At 36.2% G+C, this 16386-nt stretch overlaps 1 protein-coding gene across 1 annotated transcript; it reads left to right on the plus strand.

Annotated features, from left to right (window-relative positions):
- The first annotated feature begins 6656 nt into the window (after window positions 1-6656).
- LOC137394196 (arg8-vasotocin receptor-like) lies at window positions 6657-7427 on the plus strand. The gene has a single exon (XM_068080917.1). It carries the CDS (start codon window positions 6768-6770, stop codon window positions 7425-7427), a length of 660 nt encoding a protein of 219 aa, XP_067937018.1. The 5' UTR covers window positions 6657-6767.
- The last annotated feature ends 8959 nt before the right edge of the window (window positions 7428-16386 follow it).

Below are 16386 nucleotides of genomic sequence, written 5' to 3' on the forward strand. Positions count from 1 at the left end.
GAATATGACGATACTGCTACAATGATATGTTATGTAAAAGTAAATTATTGTAGTGTCTTTGTCTGATCGAAGGTGAGAGAATATAGATGTTACTCCTACTCGAGATAATACATTATTGTCCGCGTGAAAAGTAGTGACCTTAACAGCGATTTAGCAATTGAACCTTAAGAAAAGCCAGAAATAGAGGTTCACAAAAACGGCATCGTGTTTCATAGAATTAATAAAATTTAGTCGCCAAATTCTAATATCGAGAGAGTCTATTGTCGATATCGTTTTGCCGAAAACAAATTAGCCCTAATACATCGAGGACAAAAAAGCATCGCGTGTCATGTAGCTAAAAGAAAGCCGTAGAGTTGTCATTATTACGTCATTTTGGGGTGAAAACGGCAAACGATGAATAGGTTATGAGGCGCAATAACCGGAGATTCTCGTTAACGCGCCCTAGATACTTAGTAACGGCTAATAGTCGGAAGAGTACGGTACTCTATAAGGCGGACAATCAATCAAACACGCAGACAGACAACGATTGCCGTTTATATAGTAGATAGAAGATATATGCATACGCCAATATATTCATACAAAAATACATGTATATATATAAATATATATACTGATGTAAAGGATCCGTTGGATCCTTCACTTCTCCACTAGCAACCTCACAACTTGAGTGCAACAGGCAATATATACATGTATATTTCTTAATATGTAAATAATACAGTTCAGAGTATGCAGTAAGCAACAATCAACTTTGTGGTATGAGACTTCCACACTACTTTTATTCCTCTCTTTTTGATAAGCTCCGCCCCTCCACTCCCGAGGCCGACTTGGTGGCTGACCCGGTAGCTCTATCGAGGGTCGTTCTTTCGGCCAGGCCGAGGGCCGACTTGGTCTCTCTTTTGGTCTTTTTCATCTCGGAGGGGTTGGGTCGGTCTCCTCGTCTCGTTGGTCCTGTGGTGTTGGCTCTTCTCGACTCTGAGCCTGTCTGTCTCCTGCCGCCACAATTATATATATACATATACATACATATGTACCATAAAACCTGTATTTGAATACCATGACGTTCTATTTTTCAACCCTTCCCCTTTAGTGGCATTTTATTAGGGGTGACATTCAAATAAAGGGTGGCAATGTATTTTTTAAACAGCTTGTCAGAATTTTGGAAAGCTAACTTTAACTCTTTTACGGGCAAAGCGAATGTCGCCTATATTTTGTACTCTCTTTCAAGCGGATCGACATTTACCTTTTTTGGTGTGATAAATTTGCTATAACTTACCTCTGACTTGTCGTAGATATCTAAATAAATATGTATTGGGAAGCTGAGAAATATCTCTACCAGTTCAGATCTGTTGCCTATAATTAATCTACGGTGATCTTATAGCCTGCGTTAAAATTTATTGAAACTTTCAAATTTTTTTATTTCATTTTATGTTTGAATGCATATTTTCATTTTATAGCCGTATTTAACAAGATTGCATTAAAACTCATTGCACTCATCAATATGCTTGCTACAATTTGCAAATTGCAATTTGGTTTTTATGTGCAATAGAAGAGAAGTTATGTAAGCCATTGTAAGCTGAGTTTAGACAACCTCTATGATGCTATGAAATAATATGCTATAAGCCTCCAAATTTATGTTATATATCGATAGCCTATCAGATCCTACAAACATATATTCAAGCACAAGCAACATAAACAAACCAAAGAGCCTGACTTGCTTGTCATACCATATCATCTTATGAGATCCTATCAGGTTGTTTTCAGGTTTTCAGGTTATAAAACTTCAACACCTGTTATTGCATATGTGAAATCAAGGCTACACAAAGTTACTAAGATTTTGCATCAAACTTAGTTACAAGTCACAAAGAGTTGATAGAAATAAGTATTCAAAAACAATACATGCAAAAATAAAAATACAAAATTTTAGAGACAAAAATATTTACATCGTTTGCTGGCAGGTTGTGTTCTAATTGTTGCTTTCGTATGGAATCATTTTATTTTCTGGCTGTTCAGTACCTTCCGCAATTTCTTCCAAACTCAACTCTTTTTCTGCACTGCTGAACTAGCCGATATTAGTGTCTAAACAATTTTTGCAGCAGAGTAAAACTTTTACGCATTGCTATTTGAAAAACTTTTTGTGAAAATGATGATAAATTCTTAAATGCGTGATCGCTTAGCACCAGTTATAGTCTGAAAACAGTAGTACAGATTCCATCATAACTGTAAACAATTTTTACATATGTCGATGTATCAAAACTGCGTTAAACAAGGAACTACTATTAGCTCGATACAGTTATTAATTATTTTTATGGCGTTAGTTTCAAAGTTTTAAAGAAAAAACCGCAAAGCTTCAGAGTTAGAAATTGGACTTAGATACAAACAGCAACGACAAAGAATTAATTGTTATTGATATAACCGAGTCATTATTAGTAATATTTTGTGGACACTTCTACTGATCACTTTCATAAAGGTGGCGTTCAATTTAAAGGTGGTGCTTTTTTTTCAATCCTTCTTTTATAGTGGTGGTCATATAGAGGTGACACTCAAATAAAGGTGGCATTCAAATAGAGATTTTATGGTAAATATTATTCTACATTGTAGTAATTACATCTTTGCAAATAAGAAAATATCATTATGTAGCATGTTGATTTCTAATGATTAGTGTAACTAGGTTGCGCAGGCATGCCTCCACCTAATCATTATGTGTTAGCGTTGCTCTCCTGTGATTGTGTCTCAAGAGATGGTATTGACCTGCCTTAGCGGCGAGCTAATTGGCTAAGATCACATAAACGCATCAACAAAAACATTTCACTTTGCTTGCATCAACTGAATAACGCATTTGGTGCTCCTTGCAGCAACACTAAAAGGTGAGGTATTTTAGGTTGTGTTTAGAACCAAAGAATTATTAACTAATATAAATATAATTACTTTGTTCATACGGTATCTTAGTTATTTTGTATTATAATTGTTTATTACGTACAAGTAAAATTGCTCCAATTGGTTTTTGGCTGCAATTTTCAGAGGCAGTTTTTACAATTAATTCATTTGTAAAAAATCTTTGTCTAGTCAATCATGTTTGCCAAAACTGATATTTAAAAAATCGGTCTACCGCTGATCAACTAAGTTATTTGCTGACAACAACGAAGACACCAAATGATATGTGACACCTGATGGCTACTGATATCCACTTGACAACACCTAGTGCCACCTGACGACACCTTCACTGAGATTGTTACCCTTGCTAGATGCATTGAGACACATTGAAAAATGAAATCTAACACGTCCAAAGTTATGTTTCATTTTATTCACTAAAAACTAGGAGAGCACTTATGGGGAACATTGATCTGAGAGCTTAGTTGGTCGCAAAAATTCCACATTGGAACACGCGACTAAAAGGTGGGCAAAAAGAGAATGAAACATATTTAGAGAAAGGGATATTAATGTAACAAATTTTAGCATTCACTAAAAAGAAGTTATTTTTTATCGCAGAGAGGGGCTTCTAGATTTTCGTGACTTGATTTTGTCCTGATTTTTGTTCACCTGCCAACAAAAGCAAATCAGGGCGAAAGGAAAAGCTAACTAGACTACTTGCTAACTAGAGTTCTACCCCCTTTGAAACGATTGCCCATGAGTTTTAAATATGCAGGTTGGCCTTTTAGTTTTCATAAACTAACTTTGTCGACGCTAACTAATGAACTTTGTAGCCTTAGAGATAGATAGATTAGAAGAAAATGCCAAGATAAAAAACTGCAAGCAAAGGCCAATTCTCTAAACAACTAGTATCACTTCACAAAGTTTACCAATAAATGTACGATATAAAATTTCTTGGCATCACAATGACAACTCTATTCCTTGCAAACAAACCAGCAATTTAAAGCCCACTCCTTTGTTACATGTATAAATATTTATGAGCTACATACATGTTATGTATATGGAAAAGGGAAAGAATACCTATACTCCAGCGTAACAGTATCAAAGGGATGTTACTGTATAGGGACAGTATTATAAGGATGTTGCTGTATAGGTACAGTATCAAAGGGATGTTACTGCATAGGGACAGTTTCATAAGGATGTTACTGTATAGGGACAGTATCAGAATGATGCTACTGTATAGGAACAGTATCATAAGGATGTTGCTGTATAGGTACAGTATAAAAGGGATGTTACTGTATACACTGTCATAAGGATGTTGCTGTATAGGTACAGTATCAATGAATATTACTGTATAGGGACAGTATCAGAAGGATGTTGCTGCATAGGTACAGTTTCAAAAGGATGTTATTGTATGTATAGGAACAGTATCAGAAGAATGTTGTTGCATAGGTACAGTATCAAAGGGGTGTTACTGTATAGGAGCAGTATCAGAAAGATGTTATTGTATGTATAGGAACAGTATCAGAAGGATGTTACTGTATAGGGACAGTATCAGAAGGATGTTACTGTATAGGAACAGTATCAGAAGGATGTTACTGTATAGGGACGGTATCAGAAGGATGTTACCGTATAGGTACAATATCAGAAGAAATTGTGAATACGGTATTAATTTTATTTTGAAGCCTTCAAGCCTGGAAGCATTTTCCAAGAATATGCCGACACGGTTAAAATGTTAGTTGCAGAGATATTGTGAGAAGTCAGCAGCACTAATAATGCTCCATGCTCACATATTTTACAAAGGTTGATAATGAAACATACTATTACATGTTTAAGTTTACATCTTAATTGAATTTTGGTTCTTCTTTACCAATTATGTAACATCAGTAGATGAAAACATTGAATTTTTATTGTCATGCAAGCGCTGTATAACAATGATGACAGAGTTTTTATATTTAGCAGAAGGATCATTACGGGTTTTTAGGTCGGACTATACAAATGTCCCCTGTCATGCCAAGTGCGGAAACTTTAAGCTTTTTAGAAAAAGTCTCATATTTCGCCTGAAGGTCTTGTTAGATGATAGTAATAATAATAATTATAATAATAATAAAACTAGTAGTAATAATGCATAAAACATCTGATTTCTTTTCAAGTTTTTCTGATAAAAAGTACATCCATATGGAGAAGGTACTTGAGGTGACGGAACGCTGTTTGTGCATTATAGTCAAGTAGATCAAGATGGGCTCTATCAATGAGGGAAAAAATGCTACCCTCTGAACACCCTGTTAACTTTACCAAATTGATCGGATTGAAAAATGCATGCTTTGCATGCAGAGCTAATGGATATACTATTCTTTACTGCAGGACTGTCTCAATAGTTGATTTATCTTCTGATTTAAAATGAATACACTCGCTTATCAGAATCAAAACAAACATTTTTAATCCAAGATGAAATTTGGACCTGTAGGCTATGTTGAAATAATAGTACAGCCGCGCTTTTTATTTCTATCAAACTGGGTGACAGTGCTTGTCAAATTGGTTAACCATCTCCTAATGTTATAAGAGAACTGTGGTAGCGAGAGACAACACCTTTAGTACATAAACATATAAGGTCAGCATTATGCTGTCCATGAACTGACCTATGACCTACACATGTAGTTTAGTGTTGCGCATCTGATACTGACCAGAGAGGTGTTTCTGCAGTAGAGATGGTAATGGTACTTCACAGTAAAAGCGCACAAGCAAGTGCTAATGACTTTCTGTAGGCTTGTCATATGCCATGTCGTGATTTTTTCATTTCCTCACGTGTCAGAGTTGAGTATCTCACAGTATTACAGCTGAAGTCTTGTCATTTACTTCAGGCTGGATGTCATGAAACAGCAGTTTCTAAAGAGCATCCTAATAAATTTCACAAGGTTAATTAACCTGTACGCTCGTCATGTTAGCAATACGTCATGAAGAGTACGCTGAGAGATGCATGTCTAATCACTTTTTGACAGTCAATAGTGGTCCAAAATCATTCAGAGCTGATGGTTGTTACAACTGAATCTGTTATGTTTCGAATTGACCACGGTAGAGTTATGACTCAATACCAAACAACTTTATAACATTACTAGTCCGCTGGCAGCGTCATGTGCTGTGAGAGAGCATCATGTGTAATAACTATGAGCACAATTATTCTTAGATGTGTAAAGACAGTTGAGTGGCATAGTTGGTAATGCACTTGGTTGCAAGATGGAATTTAAAAATTGAAAACCCGTGCTTGGCAACCTTTTTTCCTAATGGCAACCTTTTTTCCTGTCTATCCGAGGCCATGTTGGCCTCGGATAGACGAACAGACAAATGAGAAAACGGAAGGACGAACAGTTTCAATGGATGAATGAATGGACATGACTCTCATTATAGCACAGATCTAGCCTGAATACCATCAATTGTTTTTACAATTTATATGGGAAGTCTACACCCGATTTAATTTCACGAATATTAAATTCTGATATATTATAGAAAAGGTGTTGCTCTTTATTTTTCAGTTATTAATATATAAAATTAAATAAATGATGCAAAACAAACAAAGCTAATGATTGTAGAACCATGATTGAAAACTTCCTCTATTATATTATTTGTTTGGTTCAAAATTTAAATTAAAAAAAATGGCTGTAGAAATAGTCATTCAAAGTTAAGGTGTTTGTAATATTTATAGAACCTACTGGAAACAAAGGAAAACCCACCAAGTGGAGAACATGAACAATACAATACAATCCCCTGACCAAACCAGCCCAGACACTAAGGTCATTCTAACAGTCATTCAAAGCTCTATACTGAGTGTGGCAGTCTTGGGTAACTCCATAACACTCTTTTCCATCTTCCAGAGATCAAACAGACGGAGGAAACTGTCTCGCATGTCTCTGTTTATTGCTCATTTGTCTATAGCTGATCTCAGCGTTGCAATATTTAATGTTGCCCCTAACCTGTGTGAAATCGTCAGCTTTCCTAAAAACTGCCCGTTACAAACTAATACTATCGGTTGTAAGATCACAGGCTACATGTCACTTGTCCCAATTTACGGATCAACGTACGTGCTCGTCGTGGCAACTTTTGACAGATTTCTGGCAATGAACTATCCATTCAAAGCGCAGAGACTAAACAGCAAACATGTACACCTGATGTCGGGTATAGCGTGGGTGGCAGCGTTTATATTCAGCTCTCCTCAGCTTTTCATATTTAAATACAACGAAGAGACACAATATTGTTTAGCAGAATGGATTAGCCACCCAGTAATTCACTCTAAGCTGGCAGCGGGCTACGCTATATGGTTTGCCTTAGCCATATGGATTCTGCCTACGGTCGTGATAGTATTCTGCTATGGAAATATTGTGCTTACTGTATGGAGAAGCGAAAGAAGCTGTACTCGAGCCCAACACTTGGAGAAGTCTAAGATCATTAAACCGCTGCAGATCACCTTGGCCATAGTCATAGGCTATTTGATTTGCTGGAGTCCTTGGATGGTGGCCACTCTCGTCCTACAGTTTAATGCGACAGCAAATGTGATGTGTGAGTAGAATAACCATGTTTCTTAGTGAACAGAATGTGCAGAAGACTTTGGTAGCAGTAGGAAAAAATGTATGACAAACTTTGCACTCGCTGGAGACAAATTATATACACTAGTACGCTAGCAATCACACACGCCGCGAGAGATCATCAGGTGTAATAACTATGTGCATAATAATTCTGAAATGCATTAAGGTGGTGCAGATGGTGAGTCGTGCAGATGGTGAGTCATGCAGATGGTGAGTCGTGCAGATGGTGAGCAGGGCCGATGGTGGTGCGCTTAGCTCTGAATTTGAACATCCTGCTTCGATCTATATACGAGGCAATCTTTCCGGGTAGTGCAATATTTTTTCCTATTGCTCTCAGCGTGTTAGACAGGCACGGCTTTTATTATCGTGGAGATCTCTATAGTAAAGATTAGTTTGATTGGTTTTGATGGTTTGCACTTTGTAATGTGTAGTGATAAAATTTTTAAATCAAAAGAGAATGCACATATGTTGAAACCTATACTTGCAGTTATCTCTATACACCAATCTTTTTCATATACGATTCAGAAGTTCAGTAGATGTTTGTCACAACATACGAAGTTACTTCTATGACAGCAAAAAAATTTAGAAACGCTTGTTTGTATGCAAAAGTGAAAAACCTGGTATCTGCTAAAAATGATGAAAAGTAAATTTTATATTAGCTTTATCTATTGTTCTTGAAGTAAGTTATACCGCTGTATACATGGACATGTATTTCCATCACTCGCTCAACCACTGAGCCTACGCATCGTCAGTCAACGCCTAAGTTCACCTCTTTCAGTCAAGAGTACACTAGCAGTTCGTAAACCGTAATATATTATTATGTGTAATAACTATGTGCACAAGTATTCCGACAAGCAGCAAGGTGGTCGAGTGGTGCGGTTGGTGGTGGGCCTAGCTGGCAAGCTGAATATTTTAGTTTGATTCCCTGGGTGATATATTTTTTCTCACCACTCAAGCGTGGCTTCGAGCAGACAAACACGGCTCTTATTATAGTAAAGACTACTCTATTAGTTTAGCTCTTACATATAATGCAAGATATGACATTTACTTTTTCATAATTTTATATAACGTATTCGTTGTAAAGCAATTATCTCAAATATCTATCACTGTTTTTTAAACTGTTACGAAAAAAGTTAAACGAAATCCAGTGTTTGCTTTGACATACATTAGCTCCAGCCTATGAAGAAAATATCAAAACAAATAGAATTCATGCAGTGAAATTTAACTCGATACAATTGAAAGTATGACATACATTATAACGTCACAAGCAATGACGTTCATGATATTCTAAACCTAAATTGTATTGGAAGCCTGAAACACTGAAGTATTATCATGAACTACTAAATGAATCTTGCAAAAGTCATGAGGCAGAGAAACTGTGGATTAGGACACTCACATGTTATTAGATAAGTTGGTTTTCATTGAATGCCGGTGCATCACAATTATTGTAGCGCATTGTTTTTACAGCTACTTGTATTTCCATTTTATTGATTCAAGAAAGAGTAATAATAGCTTAGGTTAAAATCTGTAAGGAGTTTGTCATTCTCATAGACGCGAGCGAATGAAGACAGCTCATCTGCTGTATATTTATATAATGAAGTATGTCACAAAGTGGTGATGCAATGTGACAGGTTCGAGATATCTGGTGTTGTGATTGTATCCTGATGTCTGCACAAGACTCAGAGTTAAGACGTCCGGGTGTAATATTGCGGCTAACTATGTATAAGTAATAATATGCAGAAGATTGCTGTGAGAGTATGATATAATCCTTTATTGCTGACTTGCAGACATGCACGCTGTAAACTGCCTTCTTAATTCTCATGAACTACTGCAGTCAGGCTATTAATTTTATACCTCCTTACAATTATTCTAGAAACTTCCAGAAAATCCATTCAGGAAAAATCTAGTAATAGAACAATGCTTCTAAATTTATGATCATGACTCATCAGCGTATTGCGCAATAGCTATTGTCATGCTATTACATTGTTTATGATACTATATACAGCACTCAGAATCTGTGACAAAGTACTCAATTACTTTTCTTGTCTGCCTCCTGATTAGTTGGTTTACTTATTCATCTTTATAATTATTGCACTAATCTATAATAATAAATAAACTGTAAATTTGATAAGATTGTAAAAAAGATAGAAAGTAATAGCATTGTATTCAGTTTTAAGTTGTTTTTGCCAGTAGTTCTTCCGCAGCATTAATAACCCAAAATATTAGAGAAATTAAGCAATTTGGCGCGTTGAAGTGGCAAGTTGGATAGTTTTTATTCCATTTCTGAAAATCATTTCATCTCTATATATATACATAATTTTATATACATATACATTTTACTCATAGAAAGTAATGACATTTTCATGATAGTTGAGCACTATTTCATATGTTACAGCACTGGTTCCATCGATGCCTTTTTAGAACAAAACTTTTTACCCTAGGACACTAATATTTCGCTAGTATTTAGTTTCGTGAGTAGCACACAGAGTAAAATTTCGCTGCAACTTAATTTCGCAGCTCTGATGAGTGCGAAAATATAGTGATGTGAAAATAAATACAGTGGAACAAACAAATTAGATTCCTCAGGTAAAAAAAAGTTGTTATATTTGCGACTAGTTTGTATTTGTAACCCGCAGGTATAAATGTATGGCAGAAATCGATAATTCAACGTGATCGCTTGCTGCCATTTGTTTCTTGGACTATCAATGACGTCTCGGTCCTTTCCGTCGTGACCGATATGGTACCAATATTAGATCTCAAGTATTTATAGCAAGCGATGGCCATGGCACGTTTTGAGTTCACAATATTTCAAATTTAAAAAAAATCAAATACAGTACATGTCTCATAAAAAAGAAAATAGATAACAACCAACATCACAGCCAGAACTGTATAACATGGTTGGACCTGGTGAGGGTTGTTATCGTTTTTGGTTGGCAGTAAAATTCATCACTACAATAAGTATTATTTAATTGTATGACTTCACCTACCAGACTTTCATCCTCATCAGTTACAAATTCGGTGACTAAACTGATATCATCATCTTCTTCGTTTGTCTTGGCTTTTCCAAAAAAACTTGTTATCTTAATTTGCTTCGCCATGCTGCTCATTCGGTGTATTAACGAATTTACTAGAAATTTCCCAATGAGCTCAATCACACACAAAATTATCTGCATTTCTAATATAACGATTTTGTTGTGGATATCAATGAACTACAGGGCCGTATTCCCTTGGACAGTTGGCCGGCTAAGACGCCCCAACTTTTTAGGAATTTCATAGTCCAACGGCTATAGAAAGGTTTTTATCGCTGTAGAATATCACTTTATTCGAAGCCATCGATACAAACATCAACTTTTAGTAGTTCTTAGGCGTCATTATTATCTTCATCAGCGGCAAAATATTCTTGTAAACGACTTCTATAAAGGTTTGCAAAATATCAAGTTGTAGCAAACATCTGCTTGCCCATATCCTACTTAATGAACTTGAAATAAAATCGGCAAAAATGATCTTTGTTAAAACGCTTAAAAGAAAAAGATGTCTTCTTTCTGAGCTTTTTAACTGCATACAAGTTTTGCCTGTTTTAATTTTAAAACGTTTTGTCAGTCACATCAGCTAAAACAAAGCAAATCTCAAAAAAATAGAAAAATGTTGATACTTGCCAATAAAATTTTTTAAAACTTCACGTGAGAGGCCCGGCTGAGGCCCTACATAAGAGAAACCTGTTGGGAGCTTACAGCACCCCCCTCCTTCTCCACACCCCAGATGTTCATAACTAGTCGTCTAACATTAGCCACCCAACTTGCAACCAGTGAATACAGGCCTGCGTAGAACATAGCTATTTAATTTCGAATTTTCGCTAGTTTGTTATGATAGTTTAGTTTCGCGCATGAATTTTTCGCGTGATGATGACTCCGCGAAAACGCGAAAGTTAGATGCCGCGAATACTTAAGTGTCCTAGGGTATAAGAAGACTACATTGGCTGTACAGAAACTGCATTTAAAACACGCTTATAATAATTACAAAGTGTCGTTTGCACAACGGAAAAAAGAACTGCCACAGAGCTTAGTAAATACACATGGCGATTAAAGGACTCTAACACCGACTATTCTATCAACTCGAAATTACTGGAGCAGTCCATCCTACGTACTAATTTCTTACTAAATCCTGCTTATTGATATATATATATATATATATATATATATATATATATATATATATATATATAGTCAAACATGGATAACTCGCCCACGGATAGCTCGAACACATGGTTAACTCGAACGGTTTCTTTAGTCCGTTCCCACGTAATGATAAATTGCTATAGATAACTCGAACTCAACACCGTTAACTCGAACTGTTTTTTGCTCAAAGGCTACCGAAACGGTTGTTATCGCTTTAGAAAATCACTTTTTTCAAGCCATAGAGGTAAACCTCAACTTTTCGTAATTCATAAGCGTCGTTATTACCACCATCGGCAAAATATTTTTGTCAACGATTTTTCTAAAGGTTTGGTGAAATTTGATTTATACCAAACATCCGCTTAGCGATCGCCCTTCGGAAGCAAGGTAAAGTGAGGTAATCTTTGCATAAACTTCAAGAGACATCGGCAAAATTGATCGTGGGTAAAACGCTCAAAAGAAAAAGGTGTCTTTTCTTTTGAGCATTTCAAGTTTTGCCAATGTCAATCTAAAAAACGTCCTGGCAATAACATCACCTCAAACAACACACCAATCTCAAGTGATAGAAAAATCTCTATACTTTTTGATAAAAACGTTTTAAACTTTACATTAGAAGCATTTAATTTGAAACAAGCCATTTGTGCTTTTGATTTATATTATAGTTTGTATATGTACATGCATCTATTTAAAAATAAGTAAATACATGGACTCGTGACAGTGCTCTGATAACTTGAACGCTCTGATAATTCGAACACTTTCGCTCGGTCCCGTGAAGTTCGAGTTATCCATGTTTGACTGTATATTTATATATATATACATATATATACATATTATATATATATTATACATATTATTATATATATACATACATATATTATATATATTATTATATATATAATAATAATATTATATAATATAGATAATAATATTGTAAAGGATCTGACTCCGGTAGCTGAGTCAGCTTTACGTCCTAACAAGGGAGTCGCAACCTGGGCTACTGGCTGACCTTGTCCGAGGCCTGATTGACCTGCCTGTGGCGGTCAAGTCAGTCCAAGACAAGAATCTAGTAGTCAGGCTTGCTCCGAAACCAAACCCCCGGCCTGCCTCTGGATCTCTATCCCAGGCTAGTCTGGATCCACTAATGGCTGGTCTTAAGACTGGATCTCTAGTGCCATGGCACACCCGATCGAGTCTAGACAAGGCCGTGGATCGCCTCCTAGCCTTCTTAGAGTCACCCTGGCAGTTCCGTCTGTTGGTTGCACTGAGCCTGCTTATACAATCGGTGAGCCAACCAGGCAGGCGTCAATAGAAGCAGTTCGTATGAGTATATAGCAGTTTATTATCGATATCTTTAATACAAGTATGCACAAGTATGAGTGGAATCAAGCACAACTCTGCCTGTCTACCGCACTGGCTTATATAGCCAGCGCCTATCGTTTAACTCCGCCTACTGATCTATTTATATCACAAAGGATATGCCAGATATAACAGGATGGTTATGTAACAAAAAGGCAGTTCAGTGATACAGTTATATAATAAAAAGGCAGTTCAGTAATACAAGGGCAGTTCAGTAATACAGTTATATAATAATAAAAAGGCAGTTCAAGTATGCAATAAGGGAAGTTCGAGAGGTTCGGTTAAATGATAGTGCGGATATATATATGAGTGCAGTAAATAGTACACAGGCATGTCCCGGTCCTCCACAATATATATATATATTATTATATACATGTATATTATTATATATATTATATATCATATTAATATATATATATATTATATATATATTATATATCATATTAATATATATATATATATTATATATCATATATATTTATATATATATATATAATGCTGGAATGTAAGAACAACCGTAATCCCAGTAGTCATTGGGGCACTGGGCGCAATAACACCGGCGCATAAAATGTGGCTTGCCCAAATACCAACAACAATCAACTCAGGTGAGTTGCAGAAAAGTGCGCTATTGGGAACAGCTAAGATCTTGAGATGAGTGCTCAAACTCCCAGGTCTCTGGTAGGAGACCCGAGTTAGAGCAGAATTTACCACCCATACGGGGTATCCGGGGTGAGGAAACAATTTTTTTTTAATTTATTTATTTATATAGAGTGTCTGATGAGTGCTAAATATTTTAACATCTTTTTAGCATGAAACTCTAAGTTATACAGTTTTTATCAAATTTTACACTGCTCTTTTATTATCTATTCTATAGATCAGCTTAGGAAACTTCGAGCACTTTCATGGACAACGGGATACAATTCTGATTGTAATTTATATATATATATATATATAAATTGTTTCCTCACCCCGGTTAACCCATATGGGTGGTAATTTTTGCTCTAACTCGGGTCTCCTACTAGAGACCTGGGAGTTTGAGCCCTCGCCTGAAGATCTTAGCTCAAGTTCCCAATAGCGCACTTTTCTGCAACGCACCTGAGTTGATTGCTGTCGGTACCTGGGCAAGCCACATTTTAAGCGCCGGTGTTATTGCGCCCAGTGCCCCAATGACTACTGGAATTACAGTTGTTCTTACATCCCAGGATTTTTCAATCTCTTCTCCAAGAGGGAGATATTTCTTTACCTTTTCTTTTTCTTTGCTGGCTATATTGTAGTCATTGGGTACTGCTATATCTATTATAGTAGCCCTATTGTTCTCCTTGTCCACCACCACTATATCTGGTTCGTTTGCCAGGACATGCTTGTCAGTCCAAATGTAGAAGTCCCAGAGGATCTTGGCGCGGTCATTTTCATTGACCTTACCAGGAGCTTCCCACCAGTGTTGTGGTTTATTAAGGCCATACTCATCTCATAGACTTTTATACACAACGCCTTTGACATGATTATGCAACTCAGTGTATGCGTTTCCTGCTAGCTGCTTGCATCCACTGATGATGTGTTGGATGGTCTCAGGCGCATCTTTGCACAGTCTGCATCTAGGATCGTCTCTGTGATAAATTTTTGTTTGGAGTTGTCTTGTTGGGAGCACTTGCTCCTGGGCTGCCATCAGTAGCGAATCTGTACAGGCCGTTAGGTTTCCTTTGTTCAGCCACATATATGTCTGGTGAAGATTACCAGCCTTAGATACTTGCCGGTGGTAAGCACCATGAAGAGGTGCTTACTATATACTATACTGGTAAGCACTAGTATATAGTGCACTAGAAGAGGTGCGTACTATATATGTCTATATATACGTACATATATACATATATATATGAACAATTGTTTCCTCACCCCTGTTAACCCGTATGGGTGGTAATTTCTGCTCTAACTCGAGTCTCCTACTAGAGACCTGGGAGTTTGAGCACTTGCCTCAAGATCTTAGCTCAAGTTCCTAATAGCACACTTTTCTACTACTATGTACTAGTAAGCACTAGTATATAGTGCACTAGAAGAGGTGCGTACTATATATATATATATATATATATAACTAAAAGCAGGTGCAAAAGCATATAAAAAGAAAACTCTATACTAAAAACCTAAAAGATAATTAGTGGAGTATGATGAGTGCATCGCACGAAACAAATTTGTAGTGCAATTACTAAAAGTTTACTTTCTTCGTAATATTTTTTTCAAATAGTAAGCTCTACTTTAGTATCGAGCACTTTATGCTGACTTTTAGCCTATACTACTTTATTGTATATATATATTTTTTAATATATATAATACTATAATATAATAATAATATTATAATATTTTATGATGTTATATACATGTGATATATAATACATGTATATATATATGCTTTGGTACTCAGTGCCACTTTCTTCTACGATAAAGTAAAAGAAATAGTTGAAATTCTTAAAACTAGAAAAACTAATAAAATATAAATAACTACTTTGTATCTGCTCGTAACAGGTTTTTCTGTTTATCTGTTTATATGTGCTATGTCTGCCGTGAAGAAAAAAGTCAAAATAAAAAAGCATTTAAAATGCTGTAGACTCAGATTGACGAATCACCTGAGCTTTTACTTTTTGAGCTTTTAAAAATCTTGGCAAGCAGACCTTTCCGCGAAAGGCCAACAATACCTGCCAATGTAATTTGTGATGCCCTTGACCTACTCTTCAGAGTCTACACTCCTATTGTGTATACATGAATCAAATTTACTATGACTATTTTTCTTAAAAGGCCATAACAACTACACTCGCATCTCTTCTGACCAAAAGCATCGTTGCCTCTTTTCCTAAAAACAGAGACTATTTTATCAGCCAATAGTATAGTACTATTCAGCAGGTTAGGAAATGTTTCGGAAAAGTACTTCTATGAGTAACAGAAGGTTTATGTTGCTGTGTTAATCTATTTCAGTTGGACTGCTGTCGTATTTGATCGGCTTCAACAGCTGCCTCAACCCGTTCATATACCTCTGTTTCAACTGTCCAAGGAAAACCCCAACTAATCGACCATCTGATTATAAAAAAGAGAGAAGTATGGAAGCCTCTAGCTCACGTAAGTGGGACAAGATGGATGCAAAGCCTCTAATGGGGACTAAGGAACCTCAGACACAAGAAGTCTATGAGTTATCAGAAATATCAGAATTCAGAGTGAACTCATAGAGATTTTATGCTAAAAAGAAGCGTTTTGAGATTGTCTCCTATGTGCTACTCATATACTGCTCCAAAACGCATCACTACATCATTACATAGAAGTGACACTTTGTAGTCTGCTAATGAAAGGATACCGCAGTATGCAGTTACCGTCCAAACTATTCTGTTGTAATCACATAATCACCTTTATTGTTGGCATTCGTTGCTAAT

This window comes from Watersipora subatra, chromosome 4, assembly GCF_963576615.1.
Source record: "Watersipora subatra chromosome 4, tzWatSuba1.1, whole genome shotgun sequence".
NCBI classification, from domain to species: Eukaryota; Metazoa; Bryozoa; class Gymnolaemata; order Cheilostomatida; family Watersiporidae; genus Watersipora; species Watersipora subatra.

Bases quoted from the DNA above. Each gene is read 5' to 3' on its own strand.
- LOC137394196 (XM_068080917.1), top strand. From the start codon at position 6,768: ATGTCTCTGTTTATTGCTCATTTGTCTATAGCTGATCTCAGCGTTGCA.